The sequence below is a fragment of the Asparagus officinalis genome, chromosome 10 (genome assembly GCF_001876935.1).
Source record: "Asparagus officinalis chromosome 10, Aspof.V1, whole genome shotgun sequence".
Classification (NCBI taxonomy): domain Eukaryota; kingdom Viridiplantae; phylum Streptophyta; class Magnoliopsida; order Asparagales; family Asparagaceae; genus Asparagus; species Asparagus officinalis.
This window is the reverse complement of record NC_033803.1, coordinates 59,190,142-59,210,558: the sequence shown is the minus strand read 5'-3', so window position 1 is coordinate 59,210,558 and position 20,417 is coordinate 59,190,142. Positions and strand designations below refer to the sequence as shown.

The window sequence follows — 20,417 nt, the reverse complement described above, 5'->3', positions numbered from 1 at the left end:
GCCATATGTCTTCAGTCTGCAAAAGTCCAAAGAAGGATGCAGGTGAGCAGGAGGCTCATATCGTGCAGGATGCCTTGATCCTTGCTATGGATAGCGACTCGGATTCTTGGGTCATCGATTCAGGAGCCTTTTTTCCACGCCACTGCTAACAGGAAGCTATTTCAGAATTATGTAACAGGGGACTTTAGAAAAGTGTATTTGGGGAATAACGAGCCCTGTAATATTGTTGGAAAGGGTGAAGTGCAGATTCAGATGAAGGGCTCTAAGTGGACCTTTGAAGAACGTGAGATACGTGCCGAAGCTGAAGAGGAATCTTGTTTCAGTGGGACAGCTTGGAACAGAAGGTGCCGAAGCTGAAGAGGAATCTTGTTTCTGTGGGACAGCTTGGAGCAAAAAGCTATGTTTCGATATTCACAGGGAATTCGTGGAGAATCTCCAACGGTACGATGATAGTTGCTCGAGGCAACAAGGTAGGAACTCTCTACCTCACCTTACATGCGAGTGGCACCCTCAAAATTGCAGCTGGCAAAGAGAGTACAAATCTGTAGCACAACAGGCTAGGGCGCATGAGCGAAAAGGGGATGAAGATTATACATTCACAAGGAAAGCTAACCGGGATCGACACCGTGAAAGTCAGGGTTTGTGAAGACTGCATCTTTGGGAAGCAGAAGAGGGTTAGTTTTCAGAAAGGTGGAAGACCACCTAAGACTCAGAAGCTAGAGTTGATTCATACAGATGTATGGGATCCAGCCAGTGTGTCTTCTTTTAGCAGTTCGAGATATTATGTCACCTTCATCGACGATCACTCGAGGAAGGTGTGAATCTACTTCATAAAGCACAAGTCAGAAGTATCTGGAATCTTCAAGAAGTGGAAGGCCATTGTGGAGAATGAGACAGATCTGAAGGTGAAGTGTCTAAGATCAGACAATGGTAGAAAATACGAGCTGGAGGTGTTCAAGAGGTTCTGTGCTACGAATGGTATTCGCTTAGAGAGGACTATTCCAGGGATACCGTAGCAGAACGACATTTGCGGAGAGGATGAACAGAACCTTGACAGAGCGTGCCAAGAGCATGTGATTACATGCAGGTCTGCCTAAGACATTTTGGACGGATGCAGTGCATACGACAGCTTATCTTATTAATCACGGGCCATCAGTTCCATTAGATTTTGGGATTTCAGAGGAGGTTTGGAGTGGTAAGAAGATAAATCTCTCACACTTGCGGGTATTTGGTTGTGTGGCTTATGTTCATATAAGTGACCATGTCAAAGAAGATAAATCTCTCACACTTGCGGGTATTTGGTTGTGTGGCTTATGTTCATATAAGTGACCATGTCAGGGACAAGCTAGAAGCTAAGTCACAGGGTATTTGGTTGTGTGGCTTATGTTCATATAAGTGACCATGTCAGGGACAAGCTAGAAGCTAAGTCACAGAAGTGCATATTTATTGGATACGGCATTGATGAGTTCAGGTATCATCTTTGTGATGAGAAGAACAGGAAGATCATCAGAAGCAGAGATGAGATATTCAATGAGGAAGTGATGTACAAGAACAAGAAAGATGCTAAGGATAGCCAAAGCAGTGGGAGCAGCATTTCAGATACAGATGGATCTGAGTACATGGATATAGAGGAACTTTCATATAGGGGTGATAATGTTTGTTCTGATCAGAGAATGGAGGAGGCTCCAGGTGCAGAAGAAACTACCCAGGGCATAGAGCTTAGGAGGTCATCTAGGGTACCCAAACCAAATCCCAGATATCTTTCATCTCTTGACTATTTATTGTTGACAGATAGCGGTGAGCCGGAGTGCTATGAAGAGACAATACAAGTGAGTGAATCTCAGCAGTGGGAGCATGCGATGCAAGAGGAGATAGATTCTCTACTCACTAATGAGACATGAGAGTTAGCCCAGCTACCTACACAGAAAAAGACCTTACATAACAAATGGGTCTACCGGGTCAAGCAAGAGAGTGATGAAAGCAAGAGATTCAAGGTCAGATTAGTAGTGAAGGGGTTTCAACGGCGGAAAGGAGTGGACTACACAGAGATATTTTTTCCTGTTATGAAACTCACAACCATCTGAGTAGTGTTGAGTTTGGTAGCTGCAGAAGACCTCTTTTTTGAGCAGTTAGATGTGAAGACTTTCTTTTTTCATGGTGACTTAGATAAAAAAATCTACATGAAGCAGCCTGTTGGCTTCACTGAAGAAGGAAAGGAAGAGATAGTGTGCAAGCTCAAGAAGAGCTTATATGGTTTGAAACAGGCTCCGAGACGGTGGTATAAGAAGTTTGATAACTTCATGCAGAACAATAACTACAGAAGATACAATTCGGATCATTACTGTTATTTTAAAAGGTTCGAGTCCAGCTTTATTATTTTGTTATTGTATGTGATGACATGTTGGTAGCAGGATCGTGTTTGGAGGAGATAAACAATTTGAAGAAGCAGCTAGCAAAGGAATTTGCAATGAAGGATCTAGGTACAGCGAAGCAGATTCTAGATATGTGAATCAGTAGGGATGAAGCTGAAGGGACATTAAGATTGAGCCAAGCTGAATACATTAAGAAGGTATTTCAAAGGTTGAACATGCAGAATGCTAAAGTTGTTAGCACACCTCTTGAAAGTCAGTTCAAGCTATCTGAGGAGCAATCACCTAAGACAGATACAGATAGAGAGCATATGAGTAGGGTGCCATATTCTTCGGCCATTGGGAGTCTTATGTACGCGATGGTTTGCACGAGGCTGGACATCACCCATGCAGTGGGAGTTGTGCGCAGATTTGCAAGCAATCCAGGGAAGCAGCATTGGGAGGCCTGAAGTGGATAATATGGTACTTGAGAGGGACAACGAACAAGCCATTATGTTTTAGGAGGAAGGAGTTGGTGCTGCAGGGATACGTGGATGCGGACTTCGCTGGTGATCATGATACGAGGCGAAGCACCACGGGGTATGTTTATACCTTAGCATCGATAGCAGTGAGCTGGGTCTCACGTCTGCAGAAGATTGTGACTTTGTCTACAACCGACGCTGAGTATGTCGCGGTGACTGAAGCAAGCAAGGAGATGATCTGGTTGAACGGGTGCTTGGAAGAGTTGGATCTGAAGCAAGGAAGATGAGTTCTTTATTGTGATAGCCAGAGCGCTATACATCTTGCTAAGAATCCAGTATATCATGCCAGAACGAAGCATATCGATATCAAATACTATTTTATACGCTTGCTAGTTAAAGACAGAAAGTTGTATTTGATAATGATTTTGGGGAGTCAAAATCCGGCGGACATATTGACGAAGACAGTCGCCATTGAGAAACTGGAGTTGTGCGTAACTTCAGTTAGCCTTCACGAGTAGAAGACGAAGGCGGAACCACACTACGAAGATCAGTACGATCGCCGGGATATTGTTGATTGAAGAAAGAATTTTTTCTGGGGGAGTAGATACATGCAAAGAAGGGGAGAGTTCGGGTGAACTCGAGTGGAGATTGTTAGTCTAAGGTGTAGACCCAAAGCCGAGACGAAAGCTGGAATCAAAACGACGAAGAAAACAAGCTGGCAGATCCACGGTCGATCGCGAGAACCTGACGGTCGACCGCGAACGTGCACAGGAGCTCAGGAGGAGCTGGATCCGAAGGCGGTCGACCGCGACGTTCGACCGCGCCAACCCTGTAGGATTTTTGGTCTTGGGTTTTTAATACGGTCGACCGCGATTGGTGTGCGATCGACAGCGATTGGTGTGCGGTTGATCGCGAGACCTGCACGGTCGACTGTCATGGTCGACCTCGACGCTGTTAAACAGTTTCCTAAACTATTTTAGATTTTGTTTCTACCAGGACTCTATATATATCTTAAACGTTTTTAGGGTTTGTAAAACACGAAAAAGAGAGCTTTTTAACTGCAGAAAGAAAGAGAATCTCAGAGAGATTAAATCCTAGTTTGAGAGCTTGTATTTCTTCTTCAATTAATAAAGAATTGTGTGGTGTGGTTCTCAAGGACGTAGGCACGTTGCCGAACCTTGTTAAATCTGTGTGTTCGTCTCTTTTACTATTTTTGTAAGGTTAGATCTTTATTTGTGGTATTATTCCTACTTTCCTACTTTCAACACAAGGTTCGGAAGGGTAAGGGTTCGATTGATTGTTTCGAATCCCCAATAACTGAATTGTCCATTAGTCAAAAACGAGTCGAACTGCTATAAGTCGGTTTAGTGAGGTTAGTTTGGTTCAAAATAAAAACAGAACAAATATATATGAAACCATCGAATCTTCACCTGACTCTTTTTGGTCTTTGGATATTGGCATGTTCATCCCATCGAACCTGAAAAATGTACAAACATTTAATATTAGGGTCTGGATGATAAATTGAAAGTATACAGTGTGAGAAGAAGAAAAGAGATTATTTACTTTCAAAGATCTCCACTTAGAAATTAGAATTAACCCATTGAGATGAAATATCCCTTCAAATAATTGTACTTGCAAACCTGGGAGATTGATAAGAATTAGAATTTTGAATGTATGATCATAATATAGGCACAAACAAGTTATGACAAAAACAATGAGAAAATACCTTTTCTCAGGAACATCTTCTCCTTCAAATAAACTCCATAACAAATATGCCCAATAAACTATCCCGAAGGTATAATTTATGGTGATGCAGCAGCAATAATTTGGAAGATTAAGATTAAGGCAACAAACTATCCCACAAAACTAACAAACAAACTGTCAAACTGAGACAAATTTAACTTGATATTAAGAAGATAAAAAACAATTTAATGCACCTGTAGACAAGATAACTAGTAGACATACATCTAACATATCAAAATTATTAATGATATAAGGAGCTTCTGCCCAAAATTTACAACTAAAACAAGTTTCGGAGCAGTATATGAGCAGGCTATAAGTTTAGTTGAGGTAAAGTTAACTTGATAAAACCACAATAAGAAGTATCTTTGCTTCTGCAATTTTAATAAGAAGTTCATACCTCTATTGCTACTGTGGGTGTCTCCAAAGTAGGGGATGGATCTTGAGGAGATGGTTAGGCTATGAAGAGAAATGATAGGATTTCAAGTAGAATTTTGACCTAATGTCGGCGAGGCGGCGGTGAGACTACAGCGAGTTGGAGGTGAGGCAATGAGTCAGTGGCAAGTCAAAGGCGTATGGGCGGTGATTCGGAGACACATCGGCGAGTCGACGGCAAAGTCGGCGGCGATGGTGGTTGATGGTGACTGAAGATGGAGAAGCGGCCACTGCAATGTAGTCGTGAAAGAAATTAGGAAATTAGGGTCGGTGTTTTCTTTGTTTTAGGTTATTGGAAGATGAGAACAGATATGAGTTTCTAATGGGTACGGGTTAAGAAAATATGTGAATGATTTATATGCGGTCGGTTCGGGTTGAAAACTTTTCAACCCGATCCGAACCGAGTAGTCCAAAAAACCGACCCAGATTGCTATTTTTTAGTTGGTTCGGTCAGTTTATTCAGTCTAGACCGAACCACGCTCAGCCCTATCTAAAAGAATAAAGGAACGAGAGAGTATTTTTTCTTGTATTAACTCATAAATGTCGCTATTGTAGCAAAAAAAAAAAAAAAACTAACATTATGTTAAAAAAATCAATTGCCATAAATATTTATCCAACTATGGTTATACAAGTTCAAAGTAAATGTACAAAGAGTAACACCATTCATACCCTTTGTTGGGTAAATTAGAAGAAACCCTGCGACATTACGATAAATTAAAGATTTCATTAAACTTCCATAATTTGTGATTTTTGAAGTGCAAATCTTTCAATTATAAAATGCAAACGTTGACAAAAACATTTGAAGAGTAAAACTATATGACAAAACTAAATGTCTTATTAACGAGATAAAGTCTAAGGGCAATCGTTTTTAGCAACTGCCCTTGGATACCCTTGTTTTGGTGATATCTGTCCTTTTCACTACATGAGAGGTTGAGGTAATTGGCGAGAGGTTGGGTTTAGGTTTGGGACAAGGAATTTAAGTTTGGGATAAGACTTGGGACATCTATCATTTTCACTACACGATTGATAGAGGCAATCACTTCTCGCGACCGCCATTAGAACTCCTCTATTAAGGAGCATATATGATTGAGTGTTTTTCTTGAACAACTTAAATGAGTATATTTTAGAAAAACAGAATATAAATGAAGGTGATGCCCTCAGTTTAATTCAAAAGGTTTGATGTGATTCAAAGAAATTATAGATACACGGTCATAAAAAATGGGTTAGATATAAAGAGATGGGTAAACTTATCTTAAAAAAATGGGTAAACCTAAATAGATAGGTAAATTATTTTTCACGTAATTTCAAATTTGTTTTTAAATAAAACAGATTCTAAACCAATTACTTAACATTTATTTCCAAAAACTAACCAACTTTGGGTCATGTCAACATTACTAGCTGGAAACGCGTTTTTTTAAAGATATTGTGTTTATTTAATTATCTGGGAGGGGCAACCCTCGTAATTAGCATTAAGAAAGTTTGATAAACAATAAAAATAACCATGATTAGCAATCTCAAGTATTTTAAGAACAGTGAGAATACCTGGGATTTTCCATTATCACTTTGCTATCACTACGAATTACCAATCTCATGTAATTAATGGAACAAAAATTTTAAGAAATAACCAACTTAATTTCAACGAACAATACTAAGAGCATCTCCAAGGGGCCGGATTTTTTCGGCCCCTAAGCTAAATTAAGGGGAATTGTAGAGAAAGTTGCTCTAATGAGCCGGAAAACTTTTCCCTTCACCTCAAACCCCTTAACTCTCTCCCCAAATTAAGGGGAATGTTAAAGTCCCTTAACATTCCCCTTATAATTTTATATTAATATTTTTTAATGGAGTTAATGTATAGTTAATTAAATTTAGTTAATGTATAGTTATTAATATTTAATTATTTATTAATGATTAATATAAATTAATTATTTGTTAAATTTTAATATGATTAATTAATTTTTTAAATGATTATATAAGGTAGTTTCTTAATTTAAATTAATTAATTAATTATTTTTAGTTACCAATATTTAATCATTTATGCATTTATAAATAAACTACATATTTAATTAAATCCTAATCTATAAAATATTAAATATGAATAATTAATGGGCAGGGGGACTTTTAAGGGAGGGGAAGGCTCCTCCCTTAAAAGTCCCCTAGATTAAGGGAGATTGTAGGGATCCCTTGGAAATGCTCTAACGTGTCCGAAACTTGCTCTAGGTTTACAAATAAATACTACTAGTATGTGCCCCGTGCGAAGCACGACGTTCCCTTTTTTTGGCTACATTAATCCCGTTTTTTAATTGCTACAGTTTTTTAAATGCCACAGTAAAATTTATGAAATGCTTTAGTAAATATTTTTAAAAATGCTACCGTAAACCCGCCTTCGCTACAGTAATTTTAAATAATGCTACAGTAAAACCACCTCTGCTATAGTAATTTAAAAAACTAATGCTACAGTGTTTTTAATAATGCTACAATATCCCGTTTATGTTATAGTAACATTTATTTGAAAAATACTACAGTAATAAGGCTATAATAAATTACTGTAGCATAAATAGTGATTCTTAGTTCCTCCCATTTCTATAGAGGAGAAGCTTGTCTACTTTTGTCATGAAAATTAGGATTGTTTGCACTTAAATATCAAAAGTTTATTTCATTTTTAACTTGACACCTAACAGATTCTTTCTTTAAAAAAAATGCAAACTTTAACAAAATTTAATTTTGATGTCTCCAAAGTTTTCTTTTGCCCAAATTACCTCAAAACACAACAAAATTTAACATTGATGACTGAACTTAAATTTTTTTTAATTTTTGCTTAAGTTTTGGATGTATGAAATTTAAAAATTGTTAAAATTATGGGATTCAAAACTTAGTTTTGTTAATTTAAAAATATTTCTTAGACAAAAGAAAATTCTCGGGTATCACAGTTTGAAAATAAAATAAGATTTGGTTTATTTTTTCTTCAAAAGAAATCTTAGGAATTAGGACTTTATAGTTAAAAATGGAGTGAACTTTGAGTATTTAGGGTATTTACGCGGAAAAATTCTGAAAATAGACCACATTAGCTAAATATTTAGGAAAATCGATCATTTTGCTAAATATTTAGCAAAATCGACCTCTTTTTGGTCTGTTGGCAAAAAAGAGATCGATTTTCAAAAACTTGGCCTGAAAACATACGGGACTACTAGTCCCGTATGTTTTCAATATACTAATTAGAGATTAGAAAACATACGGGACTAGTAGTCCCGTATGTTTTCTGTGAGCTTCTCGTGGCTCAGCAAAATGTACGGGACTACCAGCAAAATGTACGGGACTAGTAGTCCCGTACATTTTGCAGAGGCTTTTGCCTCAGCAATCAAATATACGGGACTAATAGTCCCGTATATTTTGCAAAGGCAATTTTCCTCTGCCCAGCAAAAATACGGGACTACTAGTCCCGTATTTTTGTTGGGCAGAGGCAAAACATGCACAAAACATGCATGACCCTCTAGCTGAGCATACAACCCTCTAAAAAAATACACATTATCACAACACAATACATTATCACAAAACAATACATCATCACAACATCACATCCAAAATTCAACCAAAATTCACATCAGCACAAAATAATTCCAACTGCATTAAGTCTAACCATACGATAATATGTAGCTTAAGTAGAATAAATCCAAATGCATCAATAAATCCATACGACAATAATCTACATGGAAAAACTAACAAAGGAAAAATCCCCCCCTCCCCCGTTGTCTCGGCCTTCGTACCCGCTGAGATCGTCGGCGGCCCCCTTCGTCTTGAGCTTGTATATGCTCACTCTTCGGTTGTGTGTAGGGCTGTGACGGACCAGCTCGTTGTGACGGACCAGCTTGTTGTGACGGGCCAGCTTCATCGTCGTGCGTGCAAGATCTATCACGTCTACGGTGGCGCACATATGTAGTATCTTCAAGATCCACCTGCTCACGACCTTCATGTCGATCCTCATGAGTTTGTTGAATAGCTCTACGAACTCTCGCCACTATCCGCTGTAATATCGATACGTCCACAGAATCTCCTATGACGGTAGTTATACCCTCATTTGCAATCCCCACTACATCGTCCAATGCGTCTATCTACAATTACATAAAAATATTGCTTCATATAAGAAACCAAAAGCTAACATAAAGATTGAAAAATCTATTATAATCTAAAGCAATTTACTTACCCATCGCCTCTCATCTAACCCTCTTGGTACATATCGAGATTGTTCGTTGCGAATCTTGATTTCGTCGACTGGAGGCGCAGTTTGGGTGATTATCCAACGTCGGGTAACCCCCCAATACCATCTTATGTAATCGACTTCCTGCATCGGAGGATAAAGCGGATCGACAATAAGTTGATGCCGATCATTCCACCGAGCTATGTATGATTGATGCGTGCGCTGCCAGTTAATCTGATGTCCACCTTTAGCCGCCTTTCTCTCTATTTTTTCGACCAATTGTGGAGCGTGTATACAAATCAGCGGTAGACGATGTAGGTAAGGTGCGTATGGCTGCCACTCGAACTGCAAAATAATCCATATATTAACTGTTGTTTGAAATATATCGATAGCTTTAAACGATTGCAATTCAAATTCATACCTGAAAAATTTTCATTCGGTCGAGCTCCCCCCTGTAAAAGTCTAACTGTCTAGCCGGGACCTCATTATAGGCTTTAGTGACATTCCATCTGTAAATTTTATATACGATAGATTTTTGTTCAAAAGTTTAAATGAAAAATAAAATATCAAACGATATTAAATTCGAGGAATTTTACCTGCAGCCTAGTGGAATCTGTCCATCCAACTCTCGGATCTCGCATAATCGCGGTTTCAAAACCTGTCTCTCCCATGCCCAAACTTGTAACAATGTCAAACAGCCTTTGAGCTCTTTATTTTGCATTAAAGCAACCTTTGACATTTCTCGATATAGATATGCTAAAACAGCACTACCCCAGGATAATGTCCCACACACGTCAAAGTCTTCGAGAAGTGGTAACCACCTATTGAAAAATGTGGAAGTTAGTCAGATTTTCTAAAAATAGTGAGAAAAAATATCTTCTTATCAAAGTATAAAAGTAATAACAATTTATGACCCGTCTTACCTCAAATGCACTTTATGTTTACTTGAATCGGGAAAAAGAAGCGTCCCGATCATGTGCAAAATATATGCTCTAGCATGTTGTTGGATCATGACTTCTGATGCATCGTGTGGCAATGGGTTAGCAAAATTCTCTTTTAGCCATTTCAATCTAATATACCCTCCAGGCAAGGACTCCGGTGATAGTCCTAACAAATTATCACATACATCCCGCCAAACATGCCTATCTGTCCCCGTGACACAAGGACCATCAATGCGGAGTCCTAGGATCACTGCTACATCCTGAAGAGTAATAGTTGCCTCCCCAACACGTAGATGAAAAGTGTTAGTCTCGGGCCTCCATCTATCCATTAACGCATTAAGCAGTGCCCAGTCGAGTTTCATCCATCGCAATTGTGAGCAAATTAGAAAACCGGCTTGTGACACAAGGGCAATGATGCGAGGATCATCAAGCGGCCAACGCATATGCCCAAGGCTATGATCAATCATAACCAGCTCTTGCCCTCTCTACACAAAAATAAAAACAAATATTAGAATATCACAATAATAAATAATGTGAGTCTAAACTAAATCAATCAAAACATAGAGCCATAGTACCTCTATAAATGATATACTCTCTGAACGATGGCGTGGCTGATCATAGAGGACTTTATCAGAAACCGGCCCGGGGAGCATCGCGTATATACCTGAACGATGTCAAGATTACCTTATTAGTTTCCTACCAAATGTATAAGGCCACAAAAATAAAATTAACAATGTAAATAGAAAATGTATTACCAATTAATTGCTATAAACTTGTTCTTGATGGACAACGAGACCTATTATGCCCTAATGCCCAAAATGTGTTCCATCGATGCTTAAGAGCGGACGACAAAACGAGAACCCTTTGATAGCGGGCCCAAATGCCCAAAATACCCGTACGAACCTCTCCACTTCCGGCGAGACCTGCTTAGACACTATCTCATGTTCGGAACCCGGATTATTCCTCTTAATTGCTGCAAGATAATGTGGAAGTTTTTGATAAGATTCTTCCCAATCTCCAAATATTTTAGTCAACGTCTTCCTTCGTGCATCATATGCTTTAGACTTGGATATAGTTATGCCTTTCATAGCACGAACCGTTGTTATTATCTGTCCTGGAGTAAGATCAAGTTCTCGCCTAACTTCGGGCATAATTAGCTTCATTATATAAGCGGAAGTCGCTGTCATATGATCATTAGCGACAGTCGGATTGCAACATGTATGAAGTCCGCAATAATTTGAGATCACAAATTGTCCGTTGGATTTTTTCCTAATAGTTGCATTAAGCTTCCATGGGCATTTTAAATTTCTATCGTCTGCAGCACTTGTATAAGCGGCTTGACATTTATTTCTATCGTCTGCAGCACTTGTATAAGCGGCTTGACATTTCTCATTGAAGTAACACTTTACATGGTAACTAGTTGAGTTGGATTTCACCGGCTTGAATTTGACCCGGTTCCTAATTGCCCATTCACGTATAGCAAAAATTAAGCTTTCCTTATTCTCAAATAGATCTCCTTTTTTGAAAGTGATATCCTCAGGTCGATCGAAATTAGGACCAGGCTCAACTAACTCAGCTTGTGAGTTATTTACCCACTCATCATTTTCAAACTCTTCGGGTAACGGTTCTTTAGACTCTACATAATCGTTGTTCACGCAATATGCATTCATCCAACTTGCATCATCATTGTTCTCTCCAGTTGCAAACTGCATACCATCAAGACGTTCCTCCTCAGACTCAACATCTTCACTATCATCATCAGCATCTACATATTCGTCATCTTCTTTTATAGAACCACCAACCGATAAATCAACTGAAATATCATCATACACGTTGTGAAACATGTAACTTGACGTTGCACCTGCGTCATTTTTTAAGTGCAAGGCACTTTGAGATAATGAGATTTGACTTTCAAGCATGCGAGAGAACTCTCCGTGAGCATACGAAACTTCGACAACCCCAGACTTTGGAATATTTTCAATGAACAACTCAATTGCGATTTGTTTATCCGTAAGTTGTATCATGTCATTCAATTCTTCATCAGTGGTGATCTCTGCCGCAATTGTTCTTTTTTCATTTATTGGACAATTACAAAAGACCTTAATGGCATTTTCGGCATGATTAATTCTGGTAACTCAGTATATTTGCTCCATCATTCCATCGAAATTGCAATTTCTAGACAACATGAACATTTTCGTAGAGCCTCCATCATATATAGGCAAATTATTCATTCCAACACTCAATTTCCCATTGAATAAGCAAATAATCGGAATTCCATTCGCCATTTTAACTGAAGAATTAAAATTTGACGTATACAAATTAGAAATTTTACAAATTAATGATCATAATTCATTATTTCCTCTAGATATACCTTTAAATATACATATTAACTAAACGAAATTGGAGAAATTTATGAAAAAAATTAAAATTGTTACCTTGTCGAAATCGGATTTCGTTGGCGTCGGAGATCAAGCTCGGCGTCAGATTTGAGGGAGGAGGGGGTGAGTTGGCTTTGGGAGAGAGAGATTGGGTTTGAGAGAGATGGAGATTGGTTTGGGAGAGATGGAGATTGGGTTTGTGTGTGGAATTAGGGTTTGGGAGAGATAGAGATTGGGTTTGGGTGTGAAATTGGGGTTTTGGAGAGATTTCAATGGGTTTGGGAGGGATTGAGATGGGTTTGGGAGTGAGGGTGAAGAGATTGAGATGGGTTTGGGAGTGAAGGTGGAGAGAGAAGGCGGAGAGAGATTGAGATTCTAAGGGGAATAGCGGAATTTAGGACAGATGGTATATATATGTCGACATTTATATGAGACTAGTAGTCCCGTAAAATGGTTCCCGTGGCTCTGCAAAATGTACGGGACTACTAGTCCCGTACATTTTGGTGAGCCACGAGAAGCTCACAGAAAACATATGGGACTACTAGTCCCGTATGTTTTCTAATCCCTAATTAGTGTATTGAAAACATACGGGACTAGTAGTCCCGTATGTTTTCAGGCCAAGTTTTTAAAAATCGACCTCTTTTTGGCCAACAGGCCAAAAAGAGGTCGATTTTGCTAAATATTTAGCAAAATGATCGATTTTGCTAAATATTTAGCAAATGTGGTCTATTTTCAGAATTTTTCCTATTTACGCTTAACGTTTTAACTGTAGCAACACCCTTGCAAAATTATAATCAGTGAAGGGTCTCGATACAAAACACCACGCGCTAATCCCTTTGCCGTAAATCGTAATCACCACCTAACGCGATTCTTACGATGAAAGAACAGGGACAAGATAGTAATTCCAACTCATACAACAACAAAAAGAAAAAAAAATCTCGAAAAAAGCAAAATAAAAAGGGGCGATGAACACAGCTCAGCGCTGTCGATTGCGTTGGTCAATGTGAAAAAATTTGGGGAGTTTTTGGGTGGAAATCCGACCACCATGCTCTCCAAGCTGCCATCTTTCATGGTCCCTTTCTCCTGCTCTGCGTCTGGGGTTCGTTCCATCTCTCCCCCTTAATTCCCCTAATTTCCCTCGATTTTTTTTTGATATCTTTATAGTTTTTTTATGGTGTGGAATTGATCTGGATTTAAACATTCTGACGATTAATCGTTAGGTTTGTTCGATTTCTGCTTTTGCCTGATGTAGAATTCTTGAACTGTGGATGCACAAGATCTTTTTTTTTTTTTAATTTATTGATCTCATTATACTAATTATTGGATCTTACTGTTTGTTTAAACTTTAGGATTATAGTTAATGCACATGTGATGTGTGGTGTGGTGATCATATTAAGGGTCTAGACATGTAGAGCACACAACAGGGTGATCCAGCATAGAATGACTATTTTGATCGAGGGGAAGGTGGAATTCATACTAGGGTGATCCATTTTCAGCTATCTGACTTCAATTAGTTTTTCTTTCAATGATTTTTAGAAAGGGATTACAGGTCATGTGGACCTGTAACCTGAGAAGATAATAATCCTCAGCTATTTCTTAAAAAAAAACATCATACTATGAGCTCCTTTCAGCTTAATTAACTGGGTCTGCACACAATGATGTGACCTCTTTACCAAAGTATTTGATGTACCTGTTGTGATCTCCAATATGTTTGATATTTGTTATACACGTGGTTTTCTGCCTAGTTTTGAGCTTCCCGACTCCTTCCTAAGCTCCCGCCACGCATTAGGAATTCATGAGTTTTGAGTTTTCTGCCTAGTTTTGAGTTGCCCTACCCACCCAGCAAGTCCGTTCATGAATTTCCCTTTTTCGAGAAACATAATATTACTCCATAGCAGTTTTGAATTCATGAGTTAGTTCTATCATCAGAATGGTTACATGACCCAAATGCAACCTTTTAATCTACTTAAACTGTGTAATATTTTTCAAGCTAACGAATGATTAATCTTTCTTGTGAACTAGATAAAAGAAACTAGCAGAGTAGTCAGTGGCAGAAGAGAGTAGTTGCCAGGGAGGCGAGAGGAGGAGGATGGAAGAAATGAAGAGAGGAAAATATATGATAGGGTAGGATAGGATCTTTTGCATGTTTAAAAAATAACTGAGGACATTGTTGGAGGATGGTGAATTGGATGTTACAAGACAATAAGATATGTTAGTGGTAATAAATTGGATGTGGAGGTGGAAGAAGCATAGGTTTTTATGTAAGTTTCAAAAGCATGTTTTCCTATAGCAGCATCAACGTACATCGTAAGAAAATGGAATTTCCTGAAAATGGAGGAACTAACTTTTGTATAATTTTAGATTTAAAAGATACTGTTGACTTTCACTGATTACTCCAAGAAGTTGCTCATAATTTGTTTATAGAATCATATTATAGATGTTTTCGTTGTTTAAATTCCTAAGAACAACACTATAACAGAGCATAAAATCTTTTTTTTAATCATTCTTTAGATCTTGTAAGAAACTTAAAATTTTATTCTGCTTCACTAGTCGCAGTTATCTTGAGAGCTTGTAGGAACTTCACAGAATGTTCTCGTGCAAAGGAAACCCTTGGAGTGGAACTCGTTTCTAGCCTTCTGTCTTGCTTCTCTGTTTTCTTGTGAAAGTGGTCAATGCAATTTCCAGTTAAGTTTTCATTTAAAAAATTTTGATGAATCCTGTCTTTTATTTAGAGTGTATAGATGTTTGTTTAGTGTCTGTGAGAGTATAGGCTATTTTGGCTTGTTTTTGTTTTCATTTTCCCTAGATGGTCGTAGCTACAACAAACCATTGATATCAAGGTAATCAATATTTTCATTACTTTGATGATTGGCTAGTTGTATATGGCGGTGTTGTGGTACTATATCATAGACACTAAAATTCTTTTATTAGCATTTTGTTGTGAAAAGTAGCAGATTCAATTTACAGGTAAATGGTGGTTCAAATCATATTAGTTGTACATAAAGAAAATATCATTTAATTGCAAGGTTTAATTTCTCGATATGGAACATTAAAAATAGACAACTATTTTTGTACTCAATGATTCAGAGTATTTGGCTTAAAATATGAACTATGTGTTCTTGCAGCAATTAACTTTTTATCACGTCAGAGTAGTCTTATAACAGGCCATGGGATATTCGTGAATAGAAATGGATCATATCATAATGAACATAGAGCGAACAAGATTCATCATTTATCACATGAATAGAAATAGGTCTACTTTTGTGTTGTTGATTATTTTGTTCTGCGTTATTCCTTGCCATGTTTGCCTGCTGGACTGTGAACATTCTTTCCTTACATTCATAATAAGCATTGTAAAAGTTATCACTTCCTAAAAAAAAAGATTTGGAAATATTCTCCAGAAAACCTTGGGAAAGATGGATACATTTTTGTTCTCAGTTCAATGGATGGCTACAAAGAACTTAGTTCTAGCAGTAATTATCAAAATTATCTGTTTTCTCCTAATAACCAGCATAAATAGGTTATTATGTAGTTTATGATTCACTTTGAACATATCAATCTTTCTGCATATTCAGCATGTTTTCTTGGCATTGTAAATGGCTTGTTTTGTTATATTTAGAATGCAGGTAGAAGTAATTTTCCTGAATAATTTTTGGCCCATGCGCATAGTAGATGTATATGTATATACTGACTACCAAAACCTGAACCTGTACTTAGTCTTCTTTAGTGTTCAAACCGAAACTGAGTTCTCAAACTTAGGCTGTGCACAAGTTGTACGACACGTCAAATCAAGAATGTTTTATTTTAGAATCTTCCTATGCATTTAAGGATTAAATCTTCGGTCTTTTATTTAAAAAAAATCAGAGTTTCTGCTATATCTCTTAGACTAAGATTTTCTTCTGCCTTATTTACTTTGATTTTTGTTTTATTAATGATAGTAAGATACTTTTTCTCCAGGTTAGAAGACAGCCTTCTATGTGGCCAAATATGAGAAAACACTGGTTGGGAAAGTATTTGTCCTATGGATTTGGAACTTTCGTCACGAGACCTATCAGAACTTTGCGTGGAGTAGCAGGTTATTCCTTTGGTGTTACCCAACTTTTGTGCAATGCTGCTTGTATGGCCTCCCCTTTGCAAATAGAATTGGTCAGCATTCTTATACTTTCAAAGTCTCTATTTATTGGTTCTTAAATGTGTTGTGTGTAAATCATGGTTATCGTCGTTTCTCTGTGTGTACGTCCCATTTACAGTTGATGGCTTATGCAAAGGAGCTTGATATGAGAAATTTACTCTTAAGCACCTAAGGCCAGATAGCATACTAGTAGGCATATAAGTGAAACCTATGATTTTCTTTGCCAGAGCTTTTGAGATATGATTGTTAGTGCAGCCTAAAATTTTAAGGCGAACATCTTCATTGTGGTAAGATATGGTGTTACAAAGTCCCAAGCTTATGGCTTACTTTGACGACTAGAGGTTATAAAAACAGATTACATGGTATACCAACAGTTGTGGAAACTAAACTTTTATATTTAACTAGGAAATACCTGCGTGACGTGGGGCAAGAGAAGATTAAAAACTCTATTATTGAAATGATTCATCTTAATAATCAGAATGTGGAAATAAAATTTGATAATATGTTATAAAATAAACACATTCAACCATCTTATAACAGATATGATACACATTGTTCGTTATAGAGTCTATATGATACACATTCAACAATCTTATAACAAACAATCTTAAAATTTGATAATATGCTATAAAATAAACACATTCAACAATCTTATAACAGATATGATACACATTGTTTGTTATAGAGTCTATATGACAAATAGTGAGGATTATAGTCATTTTCTAACTTACGAAATTAAGAAAAGTAATAGTAAGGCTTAATTGTTTGTATTTTGTTGAAGATTGAGGAGACAAGCGCGCTGCAAGTCTGCAAGCAATACCCCTAGGATACAATGAATTGAACATGCAAAAAAATAATACAAATCTGAGCTCACAAACAAGAAAGTCACCATAATAGAAACAAAGAAATTAAACATGAAAAGAGCACAAATCACAGGTCACAAGCAAGAAATTTGCAGAAGAGAAAACAACCTCAACACAAAAGTGTAGAATTTAGAAAGTTTTACAACTCCCTAGCTATTGAACGCTTTCAAACCGAAGTGGGAGCAACAAGACCCAACAACCTCCAACCGAATGATTATACGTTGAATAAAATGGTGTGAGGGACTTGATCTTTTAGATTTAAGCAATATAGCAGTTAATGAAATTTACTGGGGCATTGGGGGGAACATTAGCAATAATGATAGATAATAGTAGAAAAGATTGTCATGGCAGTGTTGCCCAATTATATGCACAGAAAATACGTTTTAAAATTAAATGTAACAAATTATCAATAACTAATAATCTAAGCACAAGAAACAGTGATGTCTCAGTCACTGTTTTAAAAAACCTCCGCCTAGTCCGCTTAGACGTACGCCTAAGCCTAGGCGGTACCTAGGCCGCCTAACTAGCGCCTAGCGTCTAGACGATATTTAGACTGCCCACCTAGATTTTACGAGCGTTAGGGGAGCATTGTCTGCTTACGTGAATTGCACTCTGTAGGTCTTGGTTGTGATTTTATGTGTTGTAGCTTACACGTCCTCCAAGCTCCATTAACCTCCAAATATGAACATCTCCACTACCTCCCCCGACCTTCAGCAAAATCTCATCGACCACTACTTATATGAAGAAAGAAATCCGTCTAGACACCAGTCCGGCATCTAAGCTTTTTATAACATTGACATTCACTATCAATTATTATAATTAAAAATAAAAAAAGAAAACATCTTAGATTCTAGCCTTGTTAATTATTATTTTGGCTATTTAATATCTAAATATGCATGATTTATTGTAAAACTAAGATTGGTATCTTTTTTTGAAAATTTATATGAATTTAATACATATTTTTATCAATATTATAATTAAATAATTTAAAAATAGTCAAACGCCTATGTGCTACCTAGGCGTACGCCCAGGGGTCTAGGCACTAGGCGCTCGCTCAAACGCCCTAGTTTGTTTAGCACATTCTGTAACATTGTCGAGCTCCCCCGATCTCTATAACTACTAACAAGGTAAAAAGTACTTCTTAAATATCTATTTAAGTTGGAACAACGGTAACTTAAACTTAAGAAGTGTAAGTTAACAGTAAACTTAAGTTTTAAGTTTAAGTTAATATTAAGTTTTTTTTATGGTAAACTTAAGTTTAAGTAAACAGTAAACTTAAGTTAACAATATTTTAGTTAACAATAAACTTAAGTTTAAGTTTATTGTTAACTTAAACTTAACAGTAACTTATAAGTTAACAGTAATTTGAGTTGAGAATGAGTTTTTCACTATTGAGATGAACTTATAATTTGAGTTGAGAAGTATAAACATACAAAGAGCTGTTGTAATTGGTAAACCAAACAATTTAGTTAAAAGTGTTGGTATTTTAGTATTTATGTATCTTTGATTGAGTATATATATATTTATCTTCAAGTATTACAATTAAAAAATAAAAAATAAACGCCTAGAAACTGCTTAGGCGCCCGCCTAGGCGACTAAGCGCTGGGCGCCAAGTTCGACGCCTAGAAACGCACAGCGTTTTTCTAAATGTAAAATAATATTTGCAAACTTTAAGAAGACAAACAATTAGAGAATTAATGCAGAAGAAGTATGACAATTTTTAAATAAATAATTCACCCTCTAGCATAGACATCATCCATGAGCGTGATGCTCTAGTGTCGGATTTGCTTGGTGTAGGTGAAGGCATCGCTGATGATCTTCTCAAGGAAGATCATTTCTCTCTTTAATTCATTTGTATATAAAGAAGCAGAATCCAAATACTCACACAGCTTATTTACAACCAAAATAAATAAAATTTCTCATGTCTATACATTCCTCACTTCATGCCATTTATATCCCATTTATTTATGGGGAGTACAAAAAATTTCTCATGTCTATACATTCCTCACTTCATGCCGTTTATATCCCATTTATTTATGGGGAGTACAAATTACAAGCAATAATCACCCTGACGTTATAAGGCTGATCGATCTCAAACAAGTAGACATATAAGATTTAGGGTTAAGATGTGGGAGAGAATTGGAGAGGAGCTAGGGATTTTATAGAGGTGTTTGGATTGGAATTGAGGATTAATAAAAAAATTTTGGAAAAGAGGAGGCGGTACGATTCCAATCACACCCTCCCTCAACCCTCCTCGCCTACTCCCATGTCCTCCCTCACCTATTGACCATCCCTTCCTTACCATCTATCCCATCAGAGAGTAGTAAGAAAATCTTACACAAGGTTACTAAGGAAATAAGAATGATACAAAAAGGAAATAAAACATGAATAGTTCTGCATGAAATTTGGGCACACTTTTTTCAGAAATACCCTTGACCAAAAATCAGAAGCATAACAGTAAAATTGGGAAAGAAAAGTAATATAGAATATAATAGAGGGCAGAAATGGAAAAAAGGATCCCCTCCAGCATTTAGACAATGTGTTTTTGTGGAGCCACAAATAGGTCATTGTATCTAGGAAGTGTCCATGTTCTTAAGGTGTTTAGACCATGTCAAAATGGTGTCTGAGTCACGTTTAAGGGTTCTTTTTACGTTTCTTTATCCCTGCATCTCTAGCATATATGGATTATTATGGCATGAACTATACACGCACAGTCACACACATGTTTGATCATTATATGGGGTAGCAACTCATTTCATTGAGCAAGTGAGGCAAGAGATAAAATGGTGAGGCCCCCACCTTTTGGTGTCCTCAACACTTGTCTCTTGGTAGTTTATATAGCAAAGTGATCTGCCACTTCATACCTCCCAACAACACCCCCCCTACCACCCAAAAAAAAAGACCCG

General features: G+C 37.2%; 2 protein-coding genes across 4 annotated transcripts in view; one reads left to right on the top strand and one right to left on the bottom strand.

Moving 5' to 3' along the window:
* LOC109825997 (serine/threonine-protein phosphatase 7 long form homolog) lies at window positions 9,553-10,619 on the bottom strand. The gene is made up of 3 exons (XM_020392935.1): window positions 10,121-10,619; window positions 9,794-10,018; window positions 9,553-9,706 (listed from the first exon to the last, which is right to left on the bottom strand). Exons 1-3 carry the CDS (start codon window positions 10,603-10,605, stop codon window positions 9,613-9,615), a joined length of 804 nt encoding a protein of 267 aa, XP_020248524.1. The 5' UTR covers window positions 10,606-10,619; the 3' UTR covers window positions 9,553-9,612.
* Window positions 13,465-20,417, top strand: part of LOC109825234 (probable hydroxyacylglutathione hydrolase 2, chloroplastic) — a 10,295-nt gene continuing 3,342 nt past the window's right edge. The window contains exons 1-3 of one of the 3 annotated variants that reach the window (XM_020392029.1): window positions 13,465-13,615; window positions 15,067-15,200; window positions 16,474-16,662. In XM_020392029.1, coding sequence (XP_020247618.1) covers window positions 15,189-15,200; window positions 16,474-16,662 — 201 coding nt within the window. In that variant the 5' untranslated portion in view covers window positions 13,465-13,615; window positions 15,067-15,188. The remainder of the gene's footprint in view (window positions 13,616-15,066; window positions 15,201-16,473; window positions 16,663-20,417) is intronic. The other 2 variants (XM_020392030.1, XM_020392028.1) reach the window with 2 other exon arrangements.

Bases quoted from the DNA above. Each gene is read 5' to 3' on its own strand.
- LOC109825997 (XM_020392935.1), bottom strand. From the start codon at position 10,605: ATGATTGATCATAGCCTTGGGCATATGCGTTGGCCGCTTGATGATCCT. The intron at 10,019-10,120 runs GTAAGACGGGTC...ATTTTTCAATAG, and splicing joins AAACATAAAGTGCATTTGAG to GTGGTTACCACTTCTCGAAG. The intron at 9,707-9,793 runs GTAAAATTCCTC...TAAAATTTACAG, and splicing joins CAGATTCCACTAGGCTGCAG to ATGGAATGTCACTAAAGCCT.